General features: G+C 44.2%; 2 protein-coding genes across 3 annotated transcripts in view; both read left to right on the top strand.

Annotated features, from left to right (window-relative positions):
* Positions 1 to 380: 380 nt before the first annotated feature.
* eps8l3b (EPS8 signaling adaptor L3b) lies at positions 381 to 20,993 on the top strand. Of its 2 annotated transcripts, XM_036988941.2 has the most exons (19): positions 381 to 699; positions 7,185 to 7,261; positions 7,601 to 7,671; positions 7,814 to 7,878; positions 8,011 to 8,169; positions 9,116 to 9,265; positions 10,141 to 10,232; positions 10,322 to 10,473; positions 10,851 to 10,996; positions 11,616 to 11,730; positions 14,485 to 14,555; positions 14,884 to 14,958; positions 16,473 to 16,618; positions 18,029 to 18,194; positions 18,420 to 18,470; positions 18,577 to 18,663; positions 19,929 to 20,134; positions 20,367 to 20,499; positions 20,700 to 20,993. In XM_036988941.2, exons 2-19 carry the CDS (start codon positions 7,221 to 7,223, stop codon positions 20,742 to 20,744), a joined length of 1,971 nt encoding a protein of 656 aa, XP_036844836.1. In that variant the 5' UTR covers positions 381 to 699; positions 7,185 to 7,220; the 3' UTR covers positions 20,745 to 20,993. The 2 variants fall into 2 exon arrangements, with proteins under 2 accessions (XP_036844836.1, XP_036844838.1); XM_036988943.2 differs by lacking the exon at positions 7,185 to 7,261 and having other exon boundaries at positions 404 to 699.
* Positions 20,994 to 23,620: 2,627 nt separating this feature from the next.
* LOC110532812 (guanine nucleotide-binding protein G(t) subunit alpha-2) overlaps positions 23,621 to 25,541 on the top strand; it is a 107,504-nt gene continuing 105,583 nt past the window's right edge. The window contains exons 1-2 of the mRNA XM_090185434.1: positions 23,621 to 23,745; positions 24,114 to 24,175. The gene's annotated coding sequence lies outside the window, so the exon portion shown is untranslated. The remainder of the gene's footprint in view (positions 23,746 to 24,113; positions 24,176 to 25,541) is intronic.

The raw sequence follows: 25,541 nt of genomic DNA, 5'->3' as shown, positions 1-25,541 counted from the left end.
CGACAATCTGGTATTTGTTTCTTAGCAAAATGGCAGCAAGTTGTTACACCAGACACAGTTTGGACAGATTCTTATGCTGTACTGTAGGTGATATAAAACGGTTTGGGAAAAATTGCATAAGAGGTCTTACGTTTTACCTGTGTCTTGTTGTACGCTTATCTCACCACCTATAATCTCTTTATCAACAGAACGGCAAGGCATTCCCAAACCTTTGGACTCATAATGTACAAAACTTGCTTTCCATCAAGCCTTTAATGACCCTTATAAAAACTAGGGCCTATGGTCCCCTATGACGCCCTATGGGCCCTGGTCATAAGTAGTGTACTATAAAGTATGCCGTTTGGGACGCACTTTATCTGTGGGGCTGGCCGTTCTCCGTCACTGCTGGGACCTGGTCAGGAGTGTGTAATGTTAGCGATGGGAATGTGTTGGGACAGGTATGACTACGTAATACAGGACAGACACAAGCTCTGGTTATGTTTCTGATCAACGTGAAATGTTCACCTCACTGAATACACCCTTGCAGGTGGACTTTGACCTTGGCGTTTCCAAGCAGGAAGTCAAGGATAATATTTGTCTTTTCTTTTGTACCTGACGATTGTGTCGGAAGCTTGTCTTGGAATATGTATGCCACTATTGGATTATAAGAGGCTTGCTCATGGAACAGTGAACTCAAGAGGACACAGGCTACATTCACAGGTAATAATATTGGACTTCATCTAAAGAAATGCTTAAGAGACTATATATGTACGGAAATGTCTGAGGTATAAAGATACAGTAATGTGGAAATGCGGGAGAGACCAAGGCAGAACAATAAGCTTTGGAATAAAGTTATTAATGTACAGTGCATTCGGAAAGTATTCAGACCCCTTTACTTTTTCCACATTTTGTTACATTACAGCCTTATTCTAAAATAGATTTTTTTTAAATTCTCATCAATCTACACACAATACCCCATAATGACATCACAATACCCCATAATGACAAAGGGGAAAACAGGTTTTTAGAAATGTTTGCAAATGTATTACAAATAAAAATCAGAAATACCTTATTTACATAAGTGTTCAGACAATTTGCTTTGAGATTTGAAATTGAGCTCAGGTGCATCCTGTTTCCATTGATCGACCTTGAGATGTTTTCTACAACTTGATTGGAGTCCACCTGTGGTAAATTCTATTGATTGGACATGATTTGGAAAGGCACAAACCTGTCTATATAAGGTCCCACAGTTGATGGTGCATGTCGGCGTGAAAACCAAGCCATGAGGTTGAAGGAATTGTCCGTAGAGCTCTGAGACAGGATTGTGTCAAGGCACAGATCTGGGGAAGGATACTAAAAAATTGTCAACAGGTCCCCAAGAACACAGTGGCCTTCATCGTTCCTAACTGGAAGAAGTTTGGCCGCCCGGCCAAAGGGCCTTGTTCACGGTGGTGACCAAGAACCCAATCGCCACTGACAGTTCTAGAGATCCTCTGTGGAGATGGTTGTCCTTCTGGAAGGTTCTCCCATCTTTTTAAAAATGTATTTACATATTTTTTTTTTTTACCCCCTTTTCTCCCCAATTTCGTGGTTTCCAATTGGTAGTTAGTCTTGTCTCATCACTGCAACTCCCATACGGACTCGGGACAGGCGAAGGTCGAGAGCCATGAGTACTCCGAAACACAACCCAACCAAGCTGCACTGCTTCTTGACAATGCCCACTTAACCCGGAAGCTAGCCCCACCAATGTATCAGAGGGAACACCGTACACCTGGCAACCGTGTCAGCATGCACTGCGCCCGCCACAGGAGTCGCTAGTGCCCGATGGGACAAGGACATCCCTCCTCTAACCCGGACAAAAGTCACCTAAAAGACTCTCAGACCATGAGAAACAAGATTATTTGGTCTGATGAAACCAAGATTGAACTCTTTAGCCTGAATGCCAAGCGTCACGTCTGAAGGAAACCTGGCACCATCCCTACGATGAAGCAAGGTGGTGGCAGCATCATGCTGTGGGGATGTTTTTCAGTGGCAGGGACTGAAAGTCTAGTCAGGATCAAGGGAAAGATGAACGGAGCAAAGTACAGAGAGATCCTTGATGAAAACCTGCTCCAGAGCGCTCAGGACCTCAGACTGGGGCGAAGGTTCACCTTCCAACAGGACATCAACCCTAAGCACACAGCCAAGACAACGCAGGAGTGGCTTCAGGACAAGTCTCTGAATGTCCTAGCCAGAGCCCGGATTTGAACCCGATCGAAACATCTCTGGAGAGACCTGAAAATAGCTGTGCAGCGACGCTCCCCATCCAACCTGACAGAGCTTAAGATGATCTGCGAAGAAGAATGGGAGCAAATCCACAAATACAGATGTGCCAAGCTTGTATCGTCATACACTCGAGGCTGTAATCGCTGCCAAATGTGTTTCACCAAAGTACGGAACAAAGGATCTGAATACTTATGTAAATATAACATTTTTGTTTATTTGTAATGAATTAGCTAACGTTTCTAAAACTGCTCTGTCATTATTCAGTATTGTGTGTTCGGGATAGATAGGTTTTTATTTATTTATCCTTTTTGAAAAGGCAAGTCGGTTAAGAACAAATTCTTATTTACAATGACGGCCTAGGAACAGTGGGTAAACTGCCTTGTTCAAGGGGCAGAACGACAGATTTTTTACCTTGTCAGCTCGGGGATTTGATCTAGCAACCTTTCGGTTACTAGCCCAACGCTCTAACCACTAGGCCACCTGCCACCCCAAAATTGATGAAGGAAGGGAAAAAAAACTGATTTGAATACATTTTAGAATGAGTCTGTAACGTAACAAAATGTGGAAAAGTCTAAGGGGTCTGAATACTTTCTGACTGTGGTGTATACTGCAGTCTGAATTTGTTTAGCTCTGTTACAGAATCAACATTTTTATATTTATTACTGATATCTGTATTAGTAAATATTGATTTTGTGACCACATCTTTTTTTGCCAGTAGGGAAATGTTTTTTTATTATCACCTGGAAGGTAGTAAATGTGTTATGAACTGGTTGATATATTACTGTGATGTCAGCTACTGTGGTGGTACCTGGCAAGGTGAGCTGGGACTAAGCCTACCTTTTTCCTTAGGTCAGTTTCACATACACACAACCCTTTTTAAAGGAGGAAGACTGTCTGCTGACTGAATACAACATCGAGGTGTGTCAGCTGCTGACTGAATAGAACATTATGTGTCAGCTGCTGACTGAATAGAACTGCTGACTGAATAGAACATTGAGGTGTGTCAGCTGCTGAATGAATAGAACATTGAGGTATGTCAGATGCTGACTGAATAGAACGTCGAGGTGTGTCAGCTGCTGACTGAATAGAACATTGAGGTGTGTCAGCTGCTGACTGAATAGAACATTGAGGTATGTCAGCTGCTGACTGAATAGAACATTGAGGTGTGTCAGCTGCTGACTGAATAGAACATTGAGGTGTGTCAGCTGCTGACTGAATAGAACTGCTGACTGAATAGAACATTGAGGTATGTCAGCTGCTGACTGAAAACAACATTGAGGTATGTCAGCTGCTGACTGAATAGAACATTGAGGTATGTCAGCTGCTGACTGAATAGAACATTGAGGTATGTCGGCTGCTGACTGAATAGAACATTGAGGTATGTCAGCTGCTGACTGAATAGAACCGCTAACTGAATAGAACATCGAGGTGTGTCAGCTGCTGACTGAATAGAACATTGAGGTATGTCAGCTGCTGACTGAATAGAACATTGAGGTGTGTCAGCTGCTAACTGAATAGAACATTGACGTGTGTCAGCTGCTGACTGAACAGAACATTGAGGTGTGTCAGATGCTGACTGAATAGAACATTGAGGTGTGTCAGCTGCTGACTGAATAGAACATCGAGGCGTGTCAGCTGCTGACTGAATAAAACTGCTGACTGAATAGAACATTGAGGGATGTCAGCTGCTGACTGAATAGAACATTGAGGTGTGTCAGCTGCTGACTGAATAGAACATTGAGGTGTGTCAGCTGCTGACCGAATAGAACATTGAGGTGTGTCAGCTTCTGACCGACTAGAACATTGAGGTGTGTCAGCTGCTGACTGACTAGAACATTGAGGTGTGTCAGCTGCTGACTGAATAGAACATCGAGGTATGTCAGATGCTGACTGAATAGAACATTGAGGTATGTCAGCTGCTGACTGAATAGAACATTGAGGTATGTCAGCTGCTGACTGAATAGAACATTGAGGTGTGTCAGCTGCTGACTGAATAGAACATTGAGGTGTGTCAGCTGCTGACTGAATAGAACTGCTGACTGAATAGAACATTGAGGTGTGTCAGCTGCTGACTGATTAGAACTGCTGACTGAATAGAACATTGAGGTGTGTCAGCTGCTGACTGAATAGAACATTGAGGTGTGTCAGCTGCTGACTGAATAGAACATTGAGGTATGTCAGCTGCTGACTGAATAGAACATTGAGGTGTGTCAGCTGCTGACTGAATAAAACATTGAGGTATGTCAGCTGCTGACTGAATAGAACATTGAGGTGTGTCAGCTGCTGACTGAATAGAACTGCTGACTGAATAGAACATTGAGGGATGTCAGCTGCTGACTGAATAGAACATTGAGGTGTGTCAGCTGCTGACTGAATAGAACATTGAGGTGTGTCAGATGCTGACTGAATAGAACATTGAGGTGTGTCAGCTGCTGACTGAATAGAACATTGAGGTGTGTCAGCTGCTGACTGAATAGAACATTGAGGTGTGTCAGATGCTGACTGAATAGAACATTGAGGTGTGTCAGCTGCTGACTGAATAGAACATTGAGGCGTGTCAGCTGCTGACTGAATAGAACTGCTGACTGAATAGAACATTGAGGTATGCCAGCTGCTGACTGAATAGAACATCGAGGTGTGTCAGCTGCTGACTGAATAGAACTGCTGACTGAATAGAACATTGAGGGATGTCAGCTGCTGACTGAATAGAACATTGAGGTGTGTCAGCTGCTGACTGAATAGAACATTGAGGTGTGTCAGCTGCTGACCGAATAGAACATTGAGGTGTGTCAGCTTCTGACCGACTAGAACATTGAGGTGTGTCAGCTGCTGACTGACTAGAACATTGAGGTGTGTCAGCTGCTGACTGAATAGAACATCGAGGTATGTCAGATGCTGACTGAATAGAACATTGAGGTATGTCAGCTGCTGACTGAATAGAACATTGAGGTGTGTCAGCTGCTGACTGAATAGAACATTGAGGTGTGTCAGCTGCTGACTGAATAGAACTGCTGACTGAATAGAACATTGAGGTGTGTCAGCTGCTGACTGAATAGAACTGCTGACTGAATAGAACATTGAGGTGTGTCAGCTGCTGACTGATTAGAACTGCTGACTGAATAGAACATTGAGGGATGTCAGCTGCTGACTGAATAGAACATTGAGGTGTGTCAGCTGCTGACTGAATAGAACATTGAGGTATGTCAGCTGCTGACTGAATAGAACATTGAGGTGTGTCAGCTGCTGACTGAATAAAACATTGAGGTATGTCAGCTGCTGACTGAATAGAACATTGAGGTGTGTCAGCTGCTGACTGAATAGAACTGCTGACTGAATAGAACATTGAGGGATGTCAGCTGCTGACTGAATAGAACATTGAGGTGTGTCAGCTGCTGACTGAATAGAACATTGAGGTGTGTCAGCTGCTGACTGAATAGAACATTGAGGTGTGTCAGCTGCTGACTGAATAGAACATTGAGGTGTGTCAGATGCTGACTGAATAGAACATTGAGGTGTGTCAGCTGCTGACTGAATAGAACATTGAGGCGTGTCAGCTGCTGACTGAATAGAACTGCTGACTGAATAGAACATTGAGGTATGCCAGCTGCTGACTGAATAGAACATCGAGGTGTGTCAGCTGCTGACTGAATAGAACTGCTGACTGAATAGAACATTGAGGGATGTCAGCTGCTGACTGAATAGAACATTGAGGTGTGTCAGCTGCTGACTGAATAGAACATTGAGGTGTGTCAGCTGCTGACTGAATAGAACATTGAGGTGTGTCAGCTTCTGACCGACTAGAACATTGAGGTGTGTCAGCTGCTGACTGACTAGAACATTGAGGTGTGTCAGCTGCTGACTGAATAGAACATCGAGGTATGTCAGATGCTGACTGAATAGAACATTGAGGTATGTCAGCTGCTGACTGAATAGAACATTGAGGTGTGTCAGCTGCTGACTGAATAGAACATTGAGGTGTGTCAGCTGCTGACTGAATAGAACATTGAGGTGTGTCAGCTGCTGACTGAATAGAACTGCTGACTGAATAGAACATTGAGGTGTGTCAGCTGCTGACTGAATAGAACTGCTGACTGAATAGAACATTGAGGTGTGTCAGCTGCTGACTGAATAGAACATTGAGGTGTGTCAGCTGCTGACTGAATAGAACATTGAGGTATGTCGGCTGCTGACTGAATAGAACATTGAGGTGTGTCAGCTGCTGACTGAACATTGAGGTATGTCAGCTGCTGACTGAATAGAACATTGAGGTGTGTTTTGAGGTCTTGCCCTTTTTTTTACAAGCCTTTTATCAGTCTATTTGTATTGCTGTCCAAATGTTCTGCGACGGGAATGATTAGACCTGAAATATTACCTTGATTTCTAGGCCAACTATCAATGACAATCACTTCACATTTCAAGAATTACTTCATTCATGACTTGCTCTCTTGTCAACATGTTTATCTGAGCTATTTCACCTTAAAAACCCCTTCACCTGTTGTATGGGATATGTACTGGTGTGTGAACAGAGGTGATAGCATGGTTTTATATTCTTTATACTTGGTAGTGATTAACTAGTGTCTGACTGATGCAAAGTGTATGTGTAACTTCTTGGTTTCCTTTTTTGACTAAGTCAGCAGAATTGGCACATTTCTGGATTCCTAATAACTGTTGGCTTGTAAGACTGATCACTCAGTCAGAAATAAAGGTGTGTGTGTGTGTGTGTGTGTGTGTGTGTGTGTGTGTGTGTGTGTGTGTGTGTGTGAGCTTCTATAGAACTAGAGCTGAATGATCATCGTTCTGTGACTCGTGGTACTTCTGTTTTCTATGGCTGGTTGCCTGTACCTCTCTTTCCTCTCTTTCCTGACCTGTGATCAAAGCAGGCCACGGTCACACACCTGTTTCACCTGCTGATACACTACCATGACCTTTGCCCTTTGCAGATTGGTGACGTCACGATTCAAAAAAAGAAATAAAAAATGTTCAGGAACAATAGCGTGCCGTTTCCCTCTCAACCAAGGTACAGTATCACACCTGTATCCTCACCGTCTTGATTATTAAGTGGGTTGCTAGATCCGTTCAAGGAAAGACAGTAGTGATACGATCAGCCTCCTTATATATCATGGGCGTCCTCAGGAAACGGACTGTATATAAACTACACACTCCCTTTTGCTATATGAACGATACATTTATATTTGAGTGGCAATCCTAACACTTCCTTTTAGTGTTAGTTGATCTAAACATTGCTAACGTACTGCACTCTACAGATGCTTGTTGATCTAGTGTCAGATGGCAAACAAGTAATGTTGTATTGGCCTATGAGTACAACAGTGGAGTTAGTAATGGGTGTGTGTTGCAGAGGGTTCCCTCAGGTGGATCCCCCCTCTCAGAGGTCCAGTATGACCAGACCCAGTGCCAAGTCCATATACAGTGAGTTCATAGTTCACACCTCCAATCATGTTTACCACTAAGCCTATTGGTTCAATTCAATATTTCAGTAAGCGCTAAGTCAATTGGTTTAATTCAATCTTTCAGTAAACGCTAGGCCTAATGGTTAAATTCAATCTTTCAGTGCAAAGGAAGGAGTATTCTGAAACGATGAACAACCAACCTGACAACTTTCAGTACAGGGTGGAGGTAAGGTTAAATTCTGAACATTCAGATTGAAATGTATTGTGGTGGCTCTTGTATGATTATCTGTCATGTGGAATAAGAGTCATGTCTCCCTATAACTCCTCTTAACACTACCTGTCTCACATTCTATCCTAGCACCTGTTTACGTGTGAGTTGGACGGCCAGGAGGTGCGCAACTTGGATGACTGTGTGACCAGGCTGCAGAGGCTGGAGGCTAAGGGCCGTGTCTGGGGGCAGGAGGTGATCCTGGAGGTCCAGGGAGGATACCTTCAGCTCAACGACATCGAGACCAAGGTAGCCAACCTGTCACCTGTCTCTAGACAACGTACAACGTATCTATTGTTGTTTGTATATGGAGACCAAGGTACTGTCTCTGTAATAGATGCACTGTCAGTTAACAGACATGTCAGTCTATCGTACGCCTGTGTCTGTATTGTTCCTGTCTGTGTCGAATGCTGGTGACAAACAACACTCATCCTGTGGAGGTCAAAGTTCAGTTCCCTTTATTCATGTGTACTATAGAGGGGGATGGGTTTGGAACACCATAATGATGTCCATTGGAAATACAGTGATATTGGGTATTGCATAACTTGTATTAGCTTGACCTCATCGGTGTCCAGGCAATCTCATGAAGTCACGCTGTGTGACTTTTGCCACGTTCACACGCTAGGAAACTCTGACGTTTCCGACTTGCTAACGGACTGGTGGTAGTTTTACACGTGCTGCTTTCGACCAGCTAGCAAGTTTCAGAGTTCCCGACTAGCACGTAAATGCGGCATAAGTTCTCTCTACAGGCAGAGTCAGTGCCTCTGGGAAGTGTAGTTCAGACCAAGGCTGTGTTGGACACCTGTGCCTACAACTCCCTACTCACCTTCTCCCTACCCCTCTGTTCTCTCTACAGGCAGAGCTGGAGTATGTGCCTCTGGGAAGTGTAGTTCAGACCAAGGCTGTGTTGGACACCTGTGCCTACAACTCCCTACTCACCTTCTCCCTACCCCTCTGTTCTCTCTACAGGCAGAGCTGGAGTATGTGCCTCTGGGAAGTGTAGTTCAGACCAAGGCTGTGTTGGACACCTGTGCCTACAACTCCCTACTCACCTTCTCCCTACCCCTCTGTTCTCTCTACAGGCAGAGCTGGAGTATGTGCCTCTGGGAAGTGTAGTTCAGACCAAGTCTGTGTTGGACACCTGTGCCTACAACTCCCTACTCACCTTCTCCCTACCCCTCTGTTCTCTCTACAGGCAGAGCTGGAGTATGTGCCTCTGGGAAGTGTAGTTCAGACCAAGGCTGTGTTGGACACTTGTGCCTACAACTCCCTGCTCACTGTTATGGTCCAGGAACGCAACAGGCGCATCCCTCAAGTCTTTATGTTCCAGTGTGAGGAGGTCGGGGTGAGTGAGACAGATTCCACCAGCCTAACGTCACTGCACATGGACAAGTTACAGATTTCACTATAACCTCAGCTACAACCGACAAGATACAGATTTCACCCCAGCCTCACCCCCAGCCTCACAGATTTCACCATAACCTCAGCTACAACCGACAAGATACAGATTTCACCATAATCTTAGCTAAAACCGACAAGATACAGATTTCACCATAACCAGCTAAAACCGACAGATTTCACCATAACCAGCTAAAACCAACAGATTTCACCATAACCAGCTAAAACCGACAGATTTCACCATAACCAGCTAAAACCGACAGATTTCACCATAACCAGCTAAAACCGACAGATTTCACCATAACCAGCTAAAACCGACAAGTTAATCAACAGATGCCTATTTTTGTTTGGGTAGAGATGTGAAGTGTGTTTCATCCCACTATCTAACTTTGGGGAAACATCAGTGAACGAGTGGATGTAATATTTCTTAACCTTTTGGTTGGATCTTGGATAATCAGGGATGGAATTAGTAAAAAATAAATAAAATAAATTTAAAAAATCACTCAGAATTCACCACTGTGAAAATAGCAAGAATTCAGCTCATAGTACCATTTATGTATTTAGTCATGTCAAAATGATTTCACATTGGGACCTGTGCTCCATGAGTTCCTCCTCAACCTCTATTCCATCCCCTGGATGTAGTGGTGTAGTGTATAAGTTATCCTGAGACCGAGTGGTGCTATCTGTCCCTCTAGGCAGAACCCATCAGAGACCTGGACAGGGCTGTCCAACACAGTGCTAATTCTCCACCTGTTGTCACCTAGCAGTGTCTTAATGAGACTAACCTGTGTAAATAGGAGATTGTTCTGTCTGTTCCTTTAGGCAGAGCATATCAGAGAAGACCTGGACAAGGCTGTCCAACACAACGCCAATGCTCCTCCTCCTGAACCTCGCAGAGAACCAAGCAGACACAAGTACGACATCAGAACACACGCACACACACACACACACACACACACACACACACACACACACACACACACTAAACCTCTCTCTTTCTCAGGAGTAATCTGGAGAACATCATCGGTCAACAGGCGAATGGGAATGGCTTCTGGCCCATTGGTCCTGCTCCTCCCATGATGCTGCAGGAGAGGACCCCTCCTCCCCCTGACCGCACCGCCCCGGTGTACAACAACAGAAACGGAAGGGACTATGGTCAGTCTTTAGCTTTGTCTGAAAAGTTTACAAGGTGTCAAATCTTTGATTCCTCCTGTCCTTGATTCCTCCTGTCCTTGATTCATCCTGTCCTTGATTCCTCCTGTCCTTGATTCATCCTGTCCTTGATTCCTCCTGTCCTTGATCCCTCCTTTCCTTGATTCCTCCTTTCCTTGATTCCTCCTGTCCTTGATTCATCCTGTCCTTGATTCCTCCATTCCTTTGCATTAAAGGAGAGGTGCCAAGGTCTCTCCCTTCAGACCTTCTCCTCCAATGAGTTTGGAGAAGGTGGCAAGGATTTTCCTTTTATGCTTCACTACAACAATGGAGTTTAATGCCAGAAGTTGAGATCTGTCTTTATCCGTGTGTGTTTCCAGAGAGCTTCCCTCCCCCTCCAGTCTACAGCCCACTACAGGAGCCCCTGCACAGTCCGGAGGTATACGGAGGGTCACTGCAGTACGGAGCTAGAGACCAAGAGCCTCGCCAACCCCAGCCTCAATACACTGACACAGAGAGGAATGTGGTCAGTACTGTGTCTTGTTACACAACCCAACACCCTAACCCCTCACCGCCAGCCTCAGCCCCAAATACACTGACACACAGAGAGGAATGTGGTCAGTACCGTGTCTTGTTACACAACCCAACACCCTAACCCCTCACCGCCAGCCTCAGCCCCAAATACACTGACACACATAGAGGAATGTTGTCAGTACCATGTCTGTTACACAACCCAACACCCTAACCCCTCACCGCCAGCCTCAGCCCCAAATACACTGACACACATATAGGAATGTTGTCAGTACCATGTCTGTTACACAACCCAACACCCTAACGCCTCACCCTCAGACCCAGCCTCACCCTGAGACCCAGTCTTAGACCCAGCCTCACCCTCAGACCCTAGCCTATTATACCATACTTTAAGTGCATTGTTCTGTCTGGTTAAACCAGGCCATCTGTTCCCTAACCTGTTATACCAGACTTTAAGTGCATTGTTTTGTCTGGTTAAACCAGGCCATCTGTTCCCTAACCTGTTATACCAGACTTTAAGTGCTATTCTGTTTGGACTCCCGGCTACACATTTTAGAGTACATTTACAAGTGTTTCTCAGTCATTCGATGTTCGTACATTATTTGTCTGTGTAGGAAATTTTAAACCATGTGCTGAACGACGTGGAGCTCTTCATGGGGAAAGTAGCCGCTCCTCATGAAGAGAAGAACAACAAGAAGAACAAGAAGAAGAAAAGCTCAAAGCCAAACGGTGATTTAAGTCAAATTTATCTTCAATCAGCTTCGGAAACACTGGTCCCAGATCTGTTTGTAGCCAGTTAGCCTGGTCCCAGATCTGTTTGTAGCCAGTTAGCCTGGTCCCAGACCTGTTTGTAGCCAGTTAGCCTGGTCCCAGATCTGTTTGTAGCCAGTTAGCCTGGTCCCAGATCTGTTTGTAGCCAGTTAGCCTGGTCCCAGATCTGTTTGTAGCCAGTTAGCCTGGTCCCAGATCTGTTTGTAGCCAGTTAGCCTGGTCCCAGATCTGTTTGTAGCCAGTTAGCCTGGTCCCAGATCTGTTTGTAGCCAGTTAGCCTGGTCCCAGACCTGTTTGTTGACAGTTAGCCTGGTCCCAGATCTGTTTGTAGCCAGTTAGCCTGATCCCCGATCTGTTTGTTGACAGTTAGCCTGGTCCCAGATCTGTTTGTAGCCAGTTAGCCTGGTCCCAGACCTGTTTGTTGACAGTTAGCCTGGTCCCAGACCTGTTTGTAGCCAGTTAACCTGGTCCCAGAACTGTTTGTTGGCAGTTAGCCTGGTCCCAGAACTGTTTGTTGCCAGTTAGCCTAGTCCCAGAACTGTTTGTTGGCAGTTAGCCTGGTCCCAGAACTGTTTGTTGGCAGTTAGTCTGGTCCCAGACCTGTTTGTTGCCCGTTAGCCTGGTCCCAGACCTGTTTGTTGCCAGTTAGCCTGGTCTCAGACCTGTTTGTTGCCAGTTAGCCTGGTCCCAGACCTGTTTGTTGCCAGTTAGCCTGGTCCCAGCCCTGTTTGTTGCCAGTTAGCCTGATCCCAGACCTGTTTGTTGCCCGTTAGCCTGGTCCCAGACCTGTTTGTTGACAGTTAGCCTGGTCCCAGACCTGTTTGTTGCCAGTTAGCCTGGTCCCAGACCTGTTTGTAGCCAGTTAGCCTGGTCCCAGACCTGTTTGTTGGCAGTTAGCCTGGTCCCAGACCTGTTTGTTGACAGTTAGCCTGGTCCCAGACCTGTTTGTTGGCAGTTAGCCTGGTCCCAGATCTGTTTTCTCTTGCCAGTTAGCCTGGTCCCAGATCTGTTTTCTCTTGCCAGTTAGCCTGGTCCCAGATCTGTTTTCTCTTGCCAGTTAGCCTGGTCCCAGATCTGTTTGTGCTCTTGCCAACTCCATTACAGTTAATGTCAAGCCAAACATGACAATGAGTGACGGGAAATTAGCATGAGGCCAGGAAACACTAGTGTAAAGGACTGATACTAGGGTAAAGGACTAAAGGACTGATACTAGGGTAAAGGACTGATACTAGGGTAAAGGACTGATACTAGGGTAAAGGACTGATACTAGGGTAAAGGACTGATACTAGTGTAAAGGACTGATACTAGTGTAAAGGACTGATACTAGGGTAAAGGACTGATACTAGGGTAAAGGACTGATACTAGGGTAAAGGACTGATACCAGGGTAAAGGACTGATACTAGGGTAAAGGACTGATACTAGGGTAAAGGACTGATACTAGGGTAAAGGACTGATACTAGTGTAAAGGACTGATACCAGGGTAAAGGACTGATACCAGGGTAAAGGACTGATACTAGGGTAAAGGACTGATACTAGGGTAAAGGACTAAAGGACTGATACTAGGGTAAAGGACTGATACTAGGGTAAAGGACTGATACTAGGGTAAAGGACTGAGACTAGGGTAAAGGACTGATACTAGGGTAAAGGACTGATACTAGGGTAAAGGACTGATACCAGGGTAAAGGACTGATACTAGGGTAAAGGACTGATACCAGGGTAAAGGACTGATACTAGGGTAAAGGACTGATACTAGGGTAAAGGACTGATACTAGGGTAAAGGACTGATACTAGGGTAAAGGACTGAGACTAGGGTAAAGGACTGATACTAGGGTAAAGGACTGATACTAGGGTAAAGGACTGATACTAGGGTAAAGGACTGATACTAGGGTAAAGGACTGATACTAGGGTAAAGGACTAAAGGACTGATACTAGGGTAAAGGACTGATACCAGGGTAAAGGACTGATACTAGGGTAAAGGACTGATACTAGGGTAAAGGACTGATACTAGACTAAAGGACTGATACTAGACTAAAGGACTGATACTAGGATAAAGGACTGATACTAGGGTAAAGGACTGATACCAGGGTAAAGGACTGATACTAGGGTAAAGGACTGATACCAGGGTAAAGGACTGATACTAGGGTAAAGGACTGATACCAGGGTAAAGGACTGATACCAGGGTAAAGGACTGATACCAGGGTAAAGGATTGATACTAGACTAAAGGACTGATACTAGACTAAAGGACTGATACTAGACTAAAGGACTGATACTAGGGTAAAGGACTGATACCAGGGTAAAGGACTGGTACTAGGGTAAAGGACTGATACTAGGGTAAAGGACTAAAGGACTGATACTAGGGTAAAGGACTGATACCAGGGTAAAGGACTGATACTAGGGTAAAGGACTGATACCAGGGTAAAGGACTGATACCAGGGTAAAGGACTGATACCAGGGTAAAGGATTGATACTAGACTAAAGGACTGATACTAGACTAAAGGACTGATACCAGGGTAAAGGACTGATACCAGGGTAAAGGATTGATACTAGACTAAAGGACTGATACTAGACTAAAGGACTGATACCAGGGTAAAGGACTGATACCAGGGTAAAGGACTGATACCAGGGTAAAGGACTGATGCTCTGCAGAAATATTTATAACAGATTTGCTTGGGTTTCTATACTGGAAAATAATAATTTGTCTATTTCTGTAGCTGACAACTTGCCACATTGGGAGGAGTTTGTTGTCTGTCTTCAGAAAATCAAGTATGGATTCAACCTGCTGGTATGTTTACCTCCTATCAGAAATCATACGATGTCAGACGTTCACTTGAACTAAGTGTTGATTTAATTAACCTCAGGTTTTCTATAATTTCATATCATTAATCAGACATAATGGTATTATCATATTACCTGAAAATAAAGTATGCTGTTGAATTACTCTGTACAACTCAGGGGTTTAGTTTCCTGGGGTGTGTTTGGGGAAACTCTGCTTTACAGTACCGATTGCAACACAGCCCATTATTGCTGAACTTTTTTAAAAATTGGAATGTGTGCCTCATTGGTTCTTGTGCTGAGTAAGCACTGTTGCCATTGGTCCTTTTCTGTTACAGGGAAAGCTGAATGGAGAGATCCAGAACCCTAGCGCTGCTGACTTTGTCCACATTCTCTTCTCCACTCTGGGCATGGTGAGCATCTGTCTGTAGCACCAAGCAGCCATGACTAAGAAGGATATGGGACCCTTGCCTAGGCTACTCCTGGACTGATTCATTTGTCTTTTAATTCAAGAGTAGGCTTGAAGCTAGAGTCCTTAATTGAAACAATAACAAAGCTGATACCCCTCCTCTGTTTTTGGTTAAAAGCCGAGGGATGGGCCTGGAGAAATACAACCACTATCAGATTAATAGATAGAGCTATGGATGCAAGGACTGACCATCCATGATATCAACATTATAGTTATAACCATGTTATGAGGCTATATAGGACCATCCATGATATCAACATTATAGGTTTAACCATGTTATGAGGCTATACAGGACTGACCATCCATGATATCAACATTATAGTTGTAACCATGTTATGAGGCTATATAGTACCATCCATGATATCAACATTATAGTTTTAACCATGTTATGAGGCTATACAGGACTGACCATCCATGATATCAACATTATAGTTATAACCATGTTATGAGGCTATATAGGACCATCCATGATATCAACATTATAGTTTTAACCATGTTATGAGGCTATATAGGACCATCCATGATATCAACATTATAGTTTTAACCATGTTATGAGGCTATATAGGACCATCCATGATATCAACATTATAGTTTTAACCATGTTATGAGGCTATACAGGACCATCCATGATATCAACATTATAGTTATAACCATGTTATGAGGCTATATAGGACCATCCATGATATCAACATTATAGTTTTAACCATGTTATGAGGCTATATAGGACCATCCATGATATCAACATTATAGTTTTAACCATGTTATGAGGCTATATAGGACCATCCATGATATCAACATTATAGTTTTAACCATGTTATGAGGCTATATAGGACCATCCATGATATCAACATTATAGTTTTAACCATGTTATGAGGCTATACAAGACTGACCATCCATGATATCAACATTATAGTTTTAACCATGTTATGAGGCTATACAGGACCATCCATGATATCAACATTATAGTTATAACCATGTTATGAGGCTATATAGGACCATCCATGATATCAACATTATAGTTTTAACCATGTTATGAGGCTATATAGGACCATCCATGATATCAACATTATAGTTTTAACCATGTTATGAGGCTATATAGGACCATCCATGATATCAACATTATAGTTTTAACCATGTTATGAGGCTATATAGGACCATCCATGATATCAACATTATAGTTTTAACCATGTTATGAGGCTATACTTAGTTTTTTTTACATGTACATTATTTACAAACATTGGAGTAAAACAAACTTATATTTTGGGTTCTGATGGGGTACAACAGCTGAACTAAGCTCATGAGGCATTTATAAATAATATTCTTCAAGAATGAATGGGAAAATCTCATTAATTTATAAGATCCAAAAATGGATGTAGGATACTGTCCGGTAAACCTGTCCCACAGTGTTTAGATATTTGTATGACTCATTCCTCCCTCCTGTCATTGTCTCTATTCCAGTTGATGTGCCACTACCCCCCTGACCTGCCCCCCTCTGTCCTGACCCCCCTGCTAACAGAGCCAGCACTCATCTTGCTTAGCCAGGTGGTCACCCCAGAGGAGGACCAGAAATGGAGGGCCCTGGGAGACTCCTGGAACATCCCCAGGTAAACTACCCTTAGTACCCCATAACCACTTCCTGAGTGCCCCTATTCCCCCTACCTGACTACTCCTAACCACTAACTAAAACAACCTGTTCTGGAGCGCCCTGCTAGCTGGTAGACAGCTGGAACATACCCAACTAGCTCTGGAGACCCCTCTGCTTTCCTAAGTAGCTCTATTCCAACCCTAAGTATCATCTATCCCTTTCCGTAGTACCCCTAACTAACTAACTAGGTACCCCTATCTCTTTCCTTAGTACCCCTAACCTCTAACTAACTGGACCAGCTGTGAAGGCTCCTGGGTGACAGCCGTAGCATGCCCATGTATGGCTGCCTTTAGACACCCCTCCAAATGTAGTGGATTTGGCTATTTCAGCCACACCTGTTGCTGACAGGTGTATAAAATCGAGCACACAGCCATGCAATCTCCAAAGACAAACATTGGCAGTAGAATCGCTTTCCTGAAGAGCTCAGTGACTTTGAATGTTGCACTGTCATTGGATACCACCTTTCCAACAAGTCAGTTAAATCAAATTTCGGTCAACTGTAAGTGCTGTTATAGTGAAGTGGAAATGTCTAGGAGCAAGAACGGCTCAGTCGCAAAGTGGTAGGCCAAACAATCTTACAGAACGGGACCACCGAGTGCTATAGTCTGTCCTCGGTTGCAACACTCACTACCGAGTTCCAAACTGCCTCTGGAAGAAACCTCAACACAAGAACTGTTTGTTGGGAGCTTCATGAAATGGGTTTCCATGGTAGAGCAGCCGCACACAAGACTAAGATCACCAAGTGCAAAGCCAAGCGTTGACTGGAGTGGTGTAAAGCTTGCTGCCAATGGAGAGGTGGAAATGCATTCCCTGGAGTGATGAATCACGCCTCACCATCTGTCAATCCGACGGACGAATCTGGGTTTGGTGGATGCCAGGAGAACGCTACCTGCACGAATGCATTGTGCCACCTGTAAGTTCGGTTGAGGACGAATTGCCCAACATCAGTGCCCGACCTCACTAATGCTCTAGTGGCTGAATGGAAGCAAGTCCCTGCAGCAATGTCCCAACATCTAGTGGAAAGCCTTCCTGGAAGATTGGAGGCTGTTATAGCAGCAGAGGGGGGACCAACTACATATTAATGCCCATGATTTTTGAATGAGATGTTTGACGAGCAGGTGTCCACATACCTTTGGTCATGTAGTGTATATTGGGTTGGTTTACCTGTTAGGAACTGTATATAACCAGTCCTGGGTGCAATTAGTATCCGGTTTCTGTCAGACCTGGGTTCAAACAGTATTTGTTTTCTATCAAATACAATGAATGGTTGATTTAAGCCTGCCTTGTTTGCTGGAGTCAGCAACTAGCCAGCGAGATTATTTGTTTTCAGTAGGAGGTGTTCATTGGTTTCCTGTGTTTGTTGTACCAGGTCCAAATGGCCAGACGGTCACATGATCCCGCCCTACAACCCAGAGTTCTATGATGGTTGGCAGCCGCCACAGCCTGTCCCACCGGCAGCCAATCAGGGCCTGAGCAGGAGCAACAGCCAGCACATCCCCCTGAGAAAGGAAATGATGCAACAGATGCCTGATGAGGTAACAATAATAACATCTAATAAAATACCATATGGATTTCAAGCATTTGTTAAAGCAGTGAAGGTCCCCAATCCTCATTTGAGATACAATATTTGCATTTAACTCACATTTTTTTGCACCAATCTCCAAAATTCAAAGTTATGTACACTTATCTAAAATTAGGATTCAGCCATAAGAAGCAATGTTAAATATCATTATCTCATGGTAACCCCTCTGTTCTCTCAGGGCAGGCAGTTGAGCAGGAGCAACAGCCAATACATGCAACGGCCTGAGGAGGTAAGACTGACGAGGACAGAAGCGTCAGAATCCATCAAAACATTCATTCAAACTGTGTCTTTATTACGTTATGTTTCTCATGATTTATTGTCATTGACCGTCACAGCTGGCCCCAGTGAGGATGCGTGTGATCTATGACTTTATGGCCAGGAACCCCCAGGAGCTGAGCATTATGAAGGGAGAGGTTGTCCAGGTGGGTTATGGTTGAACCCCCAGGAGCTGCGCATTATGAATGGAGAGGGGGGTTAGGGTTGAACCCCCAGGAGCTGAGTATTATGAAGGGAGAGGGGGGTTAGGGTTGAACCCCCAGGAGCTGAGCATTATGAAGGAGAGGTGGGTTAGGGTTGAACCCCCAGGAGCTGAGCATTATGAAGGGAGAGCTTGTCCAGGTGGGTTAGGGTTGAACCCCCAGGAGCTGAGCATTATGAAGGGAGAGCTTGTCCAGGTGGGTTAGGGTTGAACCCCCAGGAGCTGAGTATTATGAAGGGAGAGGTGGGTTAGGGTTGAACCCCCAGGAGCTGAGCATTATGAAGGGAGAGGTGGGTTGGAGTTGAACCCCCAGGAGCTGAGCATTATGAAGGGAGAGCTTGTCCAGGTGGGTTAGGGTTGAACCACCAGGAGCTGAGCATTATGAAGGGAGAGCTTGTCCAGGTGGGTTAGGGTTGAACCCCCAGGAGCTGAGCATTATGAAGGGAGAGCTTGTCCAGGTGGGTTAGGGTTGAACCACCAGGAGCTGAGCATTATGAAGGGAGAGCTTGTCCAGGTGGGTTAGGGTTGAACCACCAGGAGCTGAGCATTATGAAGGGAGAGCTTGTCCAGGTGGGTTAGGGTTGAACCACCAGGAGCTGAGCATTATGAAGGGAGAACTTGTCCAGGTGGGTTAGGGTTGAACCACCAGGAGCTGAGCATTATGAAGGGAGAGCTTGTCCAGGTGGGTTAGGGTTGAACCACCAGGAGCTGAGCATTATGAAGGGAGAGCTTGTCCAGGTGGGTTAGGGTTGAACCCCCAGGAGCTGAGCATTATGAAGGGAGAGCTTGTCCAGGTGGGTTAGGGTTGAACCACCAGGAGCTGAGCATTATGAAGGGAGAGCTTGTCCAGGTGGGTTAGGGTTGAACCCCCAGGAGCTGAGCATTATGAAGGGAGAGCTTGTCCAGGTGGATTAGGGTTGAACCACCAGAAGCTGAGCATTATGAAGGGAGCGGAAGGTCAGGTGAGTGTCTGACTGTTAGGATTAATCCCATGGCTCCTATAAGGAACACAGGCCATTGACAAATGTCCTCCATCTCACTGACTGAATATGGATTAAAAAAAGAATAGCAGTGAATGTCAACCAAACCAGAATCAAAATAACAAAATGGATGTAAATGGTTTTTGCAACATTAGGAAAATATATCTGTGAAAATAAACATACGTTGATCTACAGAAGTGATTTAAAGTTGTAAATTGTGTGTTTCTAGGTCGTAGACAAGTCGGGGCAGTGGTGGAGGATCCGTAATGAACGTGGCGAGGAGGGTCACGTTGCTAAGAACGTTCTAGAGCCTCTGGATGGAGGGAGAGGGCCCTGGGATGAGGGCCAGGAGGTGCGCTCCCCTCCACCCCTCAACATGCAGTCCAGACCTGCAGAGGTGAAAGCCTGGCTGGAATACAAAGCCTTCTCCAAAATGTAAGAAATTACATGGACAACAAACTCTGATCTTTCCTCCTTGGTGGCTCTGCTTACTAGCACTGTAAAACTGACTCAGGGACCGGTCATCAACATGTCATGGAACTCCGCTGGTCCACAGAGTCCACAGAGTCCACAGACTGGAGGATGGGAAAACATTGTGCTAAACAACCTTGTTGTGATGGTGTTGTGGTGTCTTATATGCTTACGTGAGCCTTTATGTTGTCATTAGAACGGTTCGTAGCCTGAGCGTGCTGAACGGAGCCCTGCTACTGGGGATGTCCAAAGATGAGATGAGGACGGTGTGTCCAGAGGAAGGAGGAAGAGTCTTCTTCCAGCTGCAGGCCATCAAGTCCTCCATAGCCGTGAGTGACAGTAGCACACACACGCACACACAACTCAGATCACGCAACCTAAAATTATAGCTGATCTACTAAGAGTTTGGGTGCTTCTCTGCCTTTTTTGTCTATCACTGACGAATTGAAGCTGTACGAAATGCATTGTCTGTGAGACAGAGATAAACAACCAGTCAGATATTTTTCTCTCTCTCTCTCATTGCCTGCAGCTTGCCAGTGAGTCCAGTGGATATGGCCCTTATAACGGTCGTTAGGCTGACTCGTCACAAGTAACAACCAAGAGCCGACTGAGGGAGAAGAATAAACTCAACTATTTAACCTTTCATTTAATCATATATTTTTTTTGTCCCTTCATAGACGGGTTGGTTGTTAAGCAACAAAGCCGATGTGTGAGTAACTGTGTGTCAAAACACAGATTGGTTTTGACTGTTGACAACATGTAAACTGTATTATTTCTTTAAATGTTTTATTGATTAAACATAAATAAATTTGCACAATCAGCACTTTTTTGTTTATCTTTGAACTTCCAAGATCATTGCAGACATCTGAGCGCTCCCCTTTCTTTTGCTGGGGTAGTCACCGGGTAGTCACCGGGTAGTCACCGGGTAGTCACTGTGTGAGTCACCGGGTAGTCACCGTGTGAGTCACCGGGTAGTCACCATGTGAGTCACCGGGTAGTCACCGGGTAGTCACCATGTGAGTCACCGGGTAGTCACCGGGTAGTCACCATGTGAGTCACCGGGTAGTCACCGGGTAGTCACCGTGTGAGTCACCGGGTAGTCACCGTGTGAGTCACCTCAAAGCCAGTTCCACTCCTGCTTTAAGTCTTCCCCTCTAATCAGGGACTGATTTAGACCTGGGACACCAGGTGGGTGCAGTTATCAGGTAGAACAGAAAACCAGCAGTACTCCAGACCTCCGGGTTCGGATTTGAATACCAGTACCCTTGCTTTATTCTCTTTTGGACGAATCAGAACCATTGGCGTGGTGGAGTCTCATTGACATCATTGACAGCGCAGTGATTATCCAATAGAAGTGTGTCATACCTTGTCACCAGGTTCCTAGGAACACTGAGAACTGCTTCAGTGTTCCCGGGGCATTCTCTCTGTGTAGCCTGGCTTCATCTTGTCCCGAGGGACAATACAGGAGTGGAGTAATACTCCGTACGATCTAGGGTCACTCAGTATCAGAGGAGTCTTTGGATTGCCCCCCCCCCCCCCTCCCAAGAATATAGAAAGGTACAGTAGTGTTATGAATCAGGTGAGTAGCACAAGGCCCCTATAGCGTGCTGCAAACCCAGATCACCTGATCCAAAGACAAACGTCCTGACCACAATCCTAATAAAGATGTCCGGTGGGTAGAGACAGTAAGGCGCCCATCAATTCAAGGATAGATTCTTTCAGATCCTCGCAGAGCGGTTGTTTTGGCGAGGTGGACTGACTGAAACATGGCTTAAGCCTAATGAATTTACTGTGTTAAATGAGGCCTCACCTCCTGGCTACACTAGTGACCATATCCCCCGTGCATCCCGCAAAGGCGGAGGTGTTGCTAACATTTATGACAGCAAATTACAATTTACAAAAAACAACAACTGCGTTTTCGTCTTTTGAGCTTCTAGTCATGAAATCTATGCAGCCTACCCAATCACTTTTTATAGCTACTGTTTACAGGCCACCTGGGCCGTATACTCACTGAGTTCCCTGAATTCCTATCGGATCTGGCAATCATGGCAGATAATATTCTAATTTTTGGTGACTTTAATATTCACATTCCCACTTCAAAAGGCTTTCGGAGCCATCATCGACTCAGTGGGTTTTGTCCAACATGTCTCTGGACCAACTCACTGTCACAGTCATACTCTGGACCTAGTTTTGTCCCATGGAATAAATGTGGATCTTAATGTTTTTCCTCATAATCCTAGATTATCGGACCACCATTTTATTACGTTTGCAATCACAACAAATAATCTGCTCAGACCCTAACCAAGGATCATCAAAAGCCATGCTATGAATTCTTGGACAACCCAAAGATTTCTAGATGCCCTTCCAGACTCACTCCACCTACCCAAGGACGTCAGAGTACAAAAATCAGTTAACCACCTAACTGAAGAACTCGTAATACCCTAGATGCAGTCGCATCCCTAAAAACAAAAGAACATTTGTCATAAGAAACTAGCTCCCTGGTATACAGAAAATGCCCGAGCCCTGAAGCAAGCTTCCAGAAATATACTAACGGAAATGACGCTACACCAAACTAGAAGTCTTCCTACTAGCTTGGAAAGACAGTACCGTGCAGTATCGAAGATCCCTCACTGCTGCTCAATCATCCTATTTTTCCAACTTAATTGAGTAATACAAGAACAATCCCAAATTTATTTTAGATACTGTTGCAAAGCTAACTAAAAAGCAGCATTCCCCAAGAAAGGATGGCTTTTCACTTCAGCAGTAATTAAATTCATGATCTTCTTTGACGAAAAGATCATGATCATTAGAAAGCAAATGATGGACTCCTCTTTAACCTGTTAGAGCTCTAGGGGCGCTATTTCATTTTTGGATAAAAAACGTTCCCGTTTTAAGCGCGATATTTTGTCACGAAAAGATGCTCGACTATGCATATTCTTGACAGTTTTGGAAGGAAAACACTCTGAAGTTTCAGAATCTGCAAAGATTTTGTCTGTAAGTGCCCCAGAACTCATTCTACAGGCGAAACCAAGATGATGCATCACCCAGGAATTAGCAGAATTTCTGAAGCTCTGTTTTCCATTCTCTCCTTATATGGCTGTGATTGCGCAACGAATGAGCCTACACTTTCTGTCGTTCGCCCAAGGTCTTAGCAGCATTGTGACGTATTTGTAGGCATATCATTGGAAGATTGACCATAAGAGACTACATTTTCCAAGTGTCCGCCTGGTGTCCTGCGTCGAATTCGGTGCGCAATTGCCAGCTGCTTCTACTTTACCATTTGATTCAGGGGAGAAAGCATGTGTCCAAGAACGATGTATCAATGAAGAGATATGTGAAAAACACCTTGATGATTGATTCTAAACAACGTTTGCCATGTTTTCAGTCGATATTATGGAGTTAATTTGGAAAAAAGTTTGCGTTTTGAGGACTGAATTTATGGATTTTTTTTGGTAGCCAAATGTGATGTATAAAACGGAGCTATTTCTAATACACAAGGAATCTTTTTGGAAAAACTGAGCATCTGCTATCTAACTGAGAGTATCCTCATTGAAAACATCAGAAGTTCTTCAAAGGTAAATGATTTTATTTGAAGGCTTTTATGTTTTTGTTAATGTTGCGTGCTGGATGCTAACGCTAATGCTAACGCTAAATGCTAACGCGAAATGCTAACTCTAGCTAGCTACTTTTACACAAATGATTGTTTTCCTATGGTTGAGAAGCATATTTTGAAAATCTGAGATGACAGTGTTGTTTACAAAAGGCTAAGCTTGAGAGATGGCATATTTATTTCATTTCATTTGCGATTTTCATAAATAGTTAACGTTGTGTTATGCTAATGAGCTTGCTGATAGATTTACACAATCCTGGATACAGGGGTTTTTTCATAGCTAAACGTGACGCAGAAAACGGAGCGATTTGTCCTAAACAAATAATCTTTCAGGAAAAACTGAACATTTGCTATCTGAGAGTCTCCTCATTGAAAACATCTGAAGTTCTTCAAAGGTAAATGATTTTTTTGAATGCTTTTCTGTTTTTTTGTGTAAATGTTGCCAGCTGAATGCTAATGCTAAATGCTACGTTAGCCATCAATACTGTTACACAAATGCTTGTTTTGCAATGGTTGAGAAGCATATTTTGAAAATCTGAGATGACAGTGTTGTTAACAAAAGGCTAAGCTTGAGAGCTAGCATATTTATTTCATTTCATTTGCGATTTTCATGAATAGTTAACGTTGCGTTATGGTAATGAGCTTGAGTCTGTATTCACGATCCCGGATCCGGGATGGGGAGATCAGAAAGGTTAAATCTGCGTATTCCTCCAAAGCTCAGTTGTCCTGAGTCTGCACAACACTGCCAGGACCTAGGATCAAGGGAGACACTCAAGTTTTTTAATACTATATTGACACATTGATGAAAATAGTAATGGCCTCTAAACCTTCCAGCTGCATACTGAACCCTGTTCCAACTAAACTACTGAAAGAGCTGCATCCTGTGCTTGGCCCTCCTATATTGAACATAATAAACGGCTCTCTATCCACCGGATGTGTACCAAACTCACTAAAAGTGGCAGTAATAAAGCCTCTCTTGAAAAAGCCAAACCTTATATAAATATAAATATAAAAAACAATCGGTCTATATCGAATCTCTAAATTTTTTGAAAAAGTTGTTGAGCAGCAACTCACCGCCTTCCTGAAGACAAACAATGTATATGAAACGCTTCAGTCTGGTTTTAGACCCCTTCATAGCACTGAGACTGCACTTGTGAAGGTGGTAAATTACCTTTTAATGGCATCAGACCGAGGCTCTGCATCTGTCCGCGTGCTCCTTAGTGCTACTTTTCAAACCATCGATCACCACATTCTTTAGGAAAGATTGGAAACCCAAATTGGTCTACATGGACAAGTTCTGGCCTGGTTTAGATCTTATCTGTCGGAAAGATATCAGTTTGTCTCTGTGGATGGTTTGTCTTCTGACAAATCAACTGTACATTTCGGTGTTCCTCAAGGCTCCGTGTTTTAGGACCACTGTTGTTTTCACTATATATTTTACCTCTTGGTGATGTCATTCGGAAACATAATGTTAACTTTCACTGCTATGCGGACGACACACAGCTGTATATTTCGATGAAACATGGTGAAGCCTCAAAATTGCCCTCGCTGGAAGCCTGTGTTTAAGATATAAGGAAGTCTACTTTCAAACTCGGACAAAACAGAGATGCAAGTTCAAGGTACCAAGAACAAAGAGATCTTCTGTTAAATCTGACAATTAATCATGATGGTTGTACAGTCGTCTCAAATAAAACTGTGAAGGACCTCGGCGTTACTCTGGACCCTGATCTCTCTTTTGACGAACATATCAAGACTGTTTCA

This window comes from Oncorhynchus mykiss, chromosome 9, assembly GCF_057628025.1.
Source record: "Oncorhynchus mykiss isolate SJ-2025 chromosome 9, ASM5762802v1, whole genome shotgun sequence".
NCBI classification, from domain to species: domain Eukaryota; kingdom Metazoa; phylum Chordata; class Actinopteri; order Salmoniformes; family Salmonidae; genus Oncorhynchus; species Oncorhynchus mykiss.
This window is presented reverse-complemented; position numbering and strand designations above follow the sequence as displayed.

What these genes read in the sequence shown, in the direction of transcription:
- eps8l3b (XM_036988941.2), top strand. Translation starts at nt 7,221, where the DNA reads ATGTTCAGGAACAATAGCGTGCCGTTTCCCTCTCAACCAAG. An exon ending in TCCAGTGTGAGGAGGTCGGG is followed by an intron (nt 9,266 to 10,140) that starts GTGAGTGAGACA and finishes CTGTTCCTTTAG; the next exon opens with GCAGAGCATATCAGAGAAGA. An exon ending in GACTCCTGGAACATCCCCAG is followed by an intron (nt 16,619 to 18,028) that starts GTAAACTACCCT and finishes TTGTTGTACCAG; the next exon opens with GTCCAAATGGCCAGACGGTC.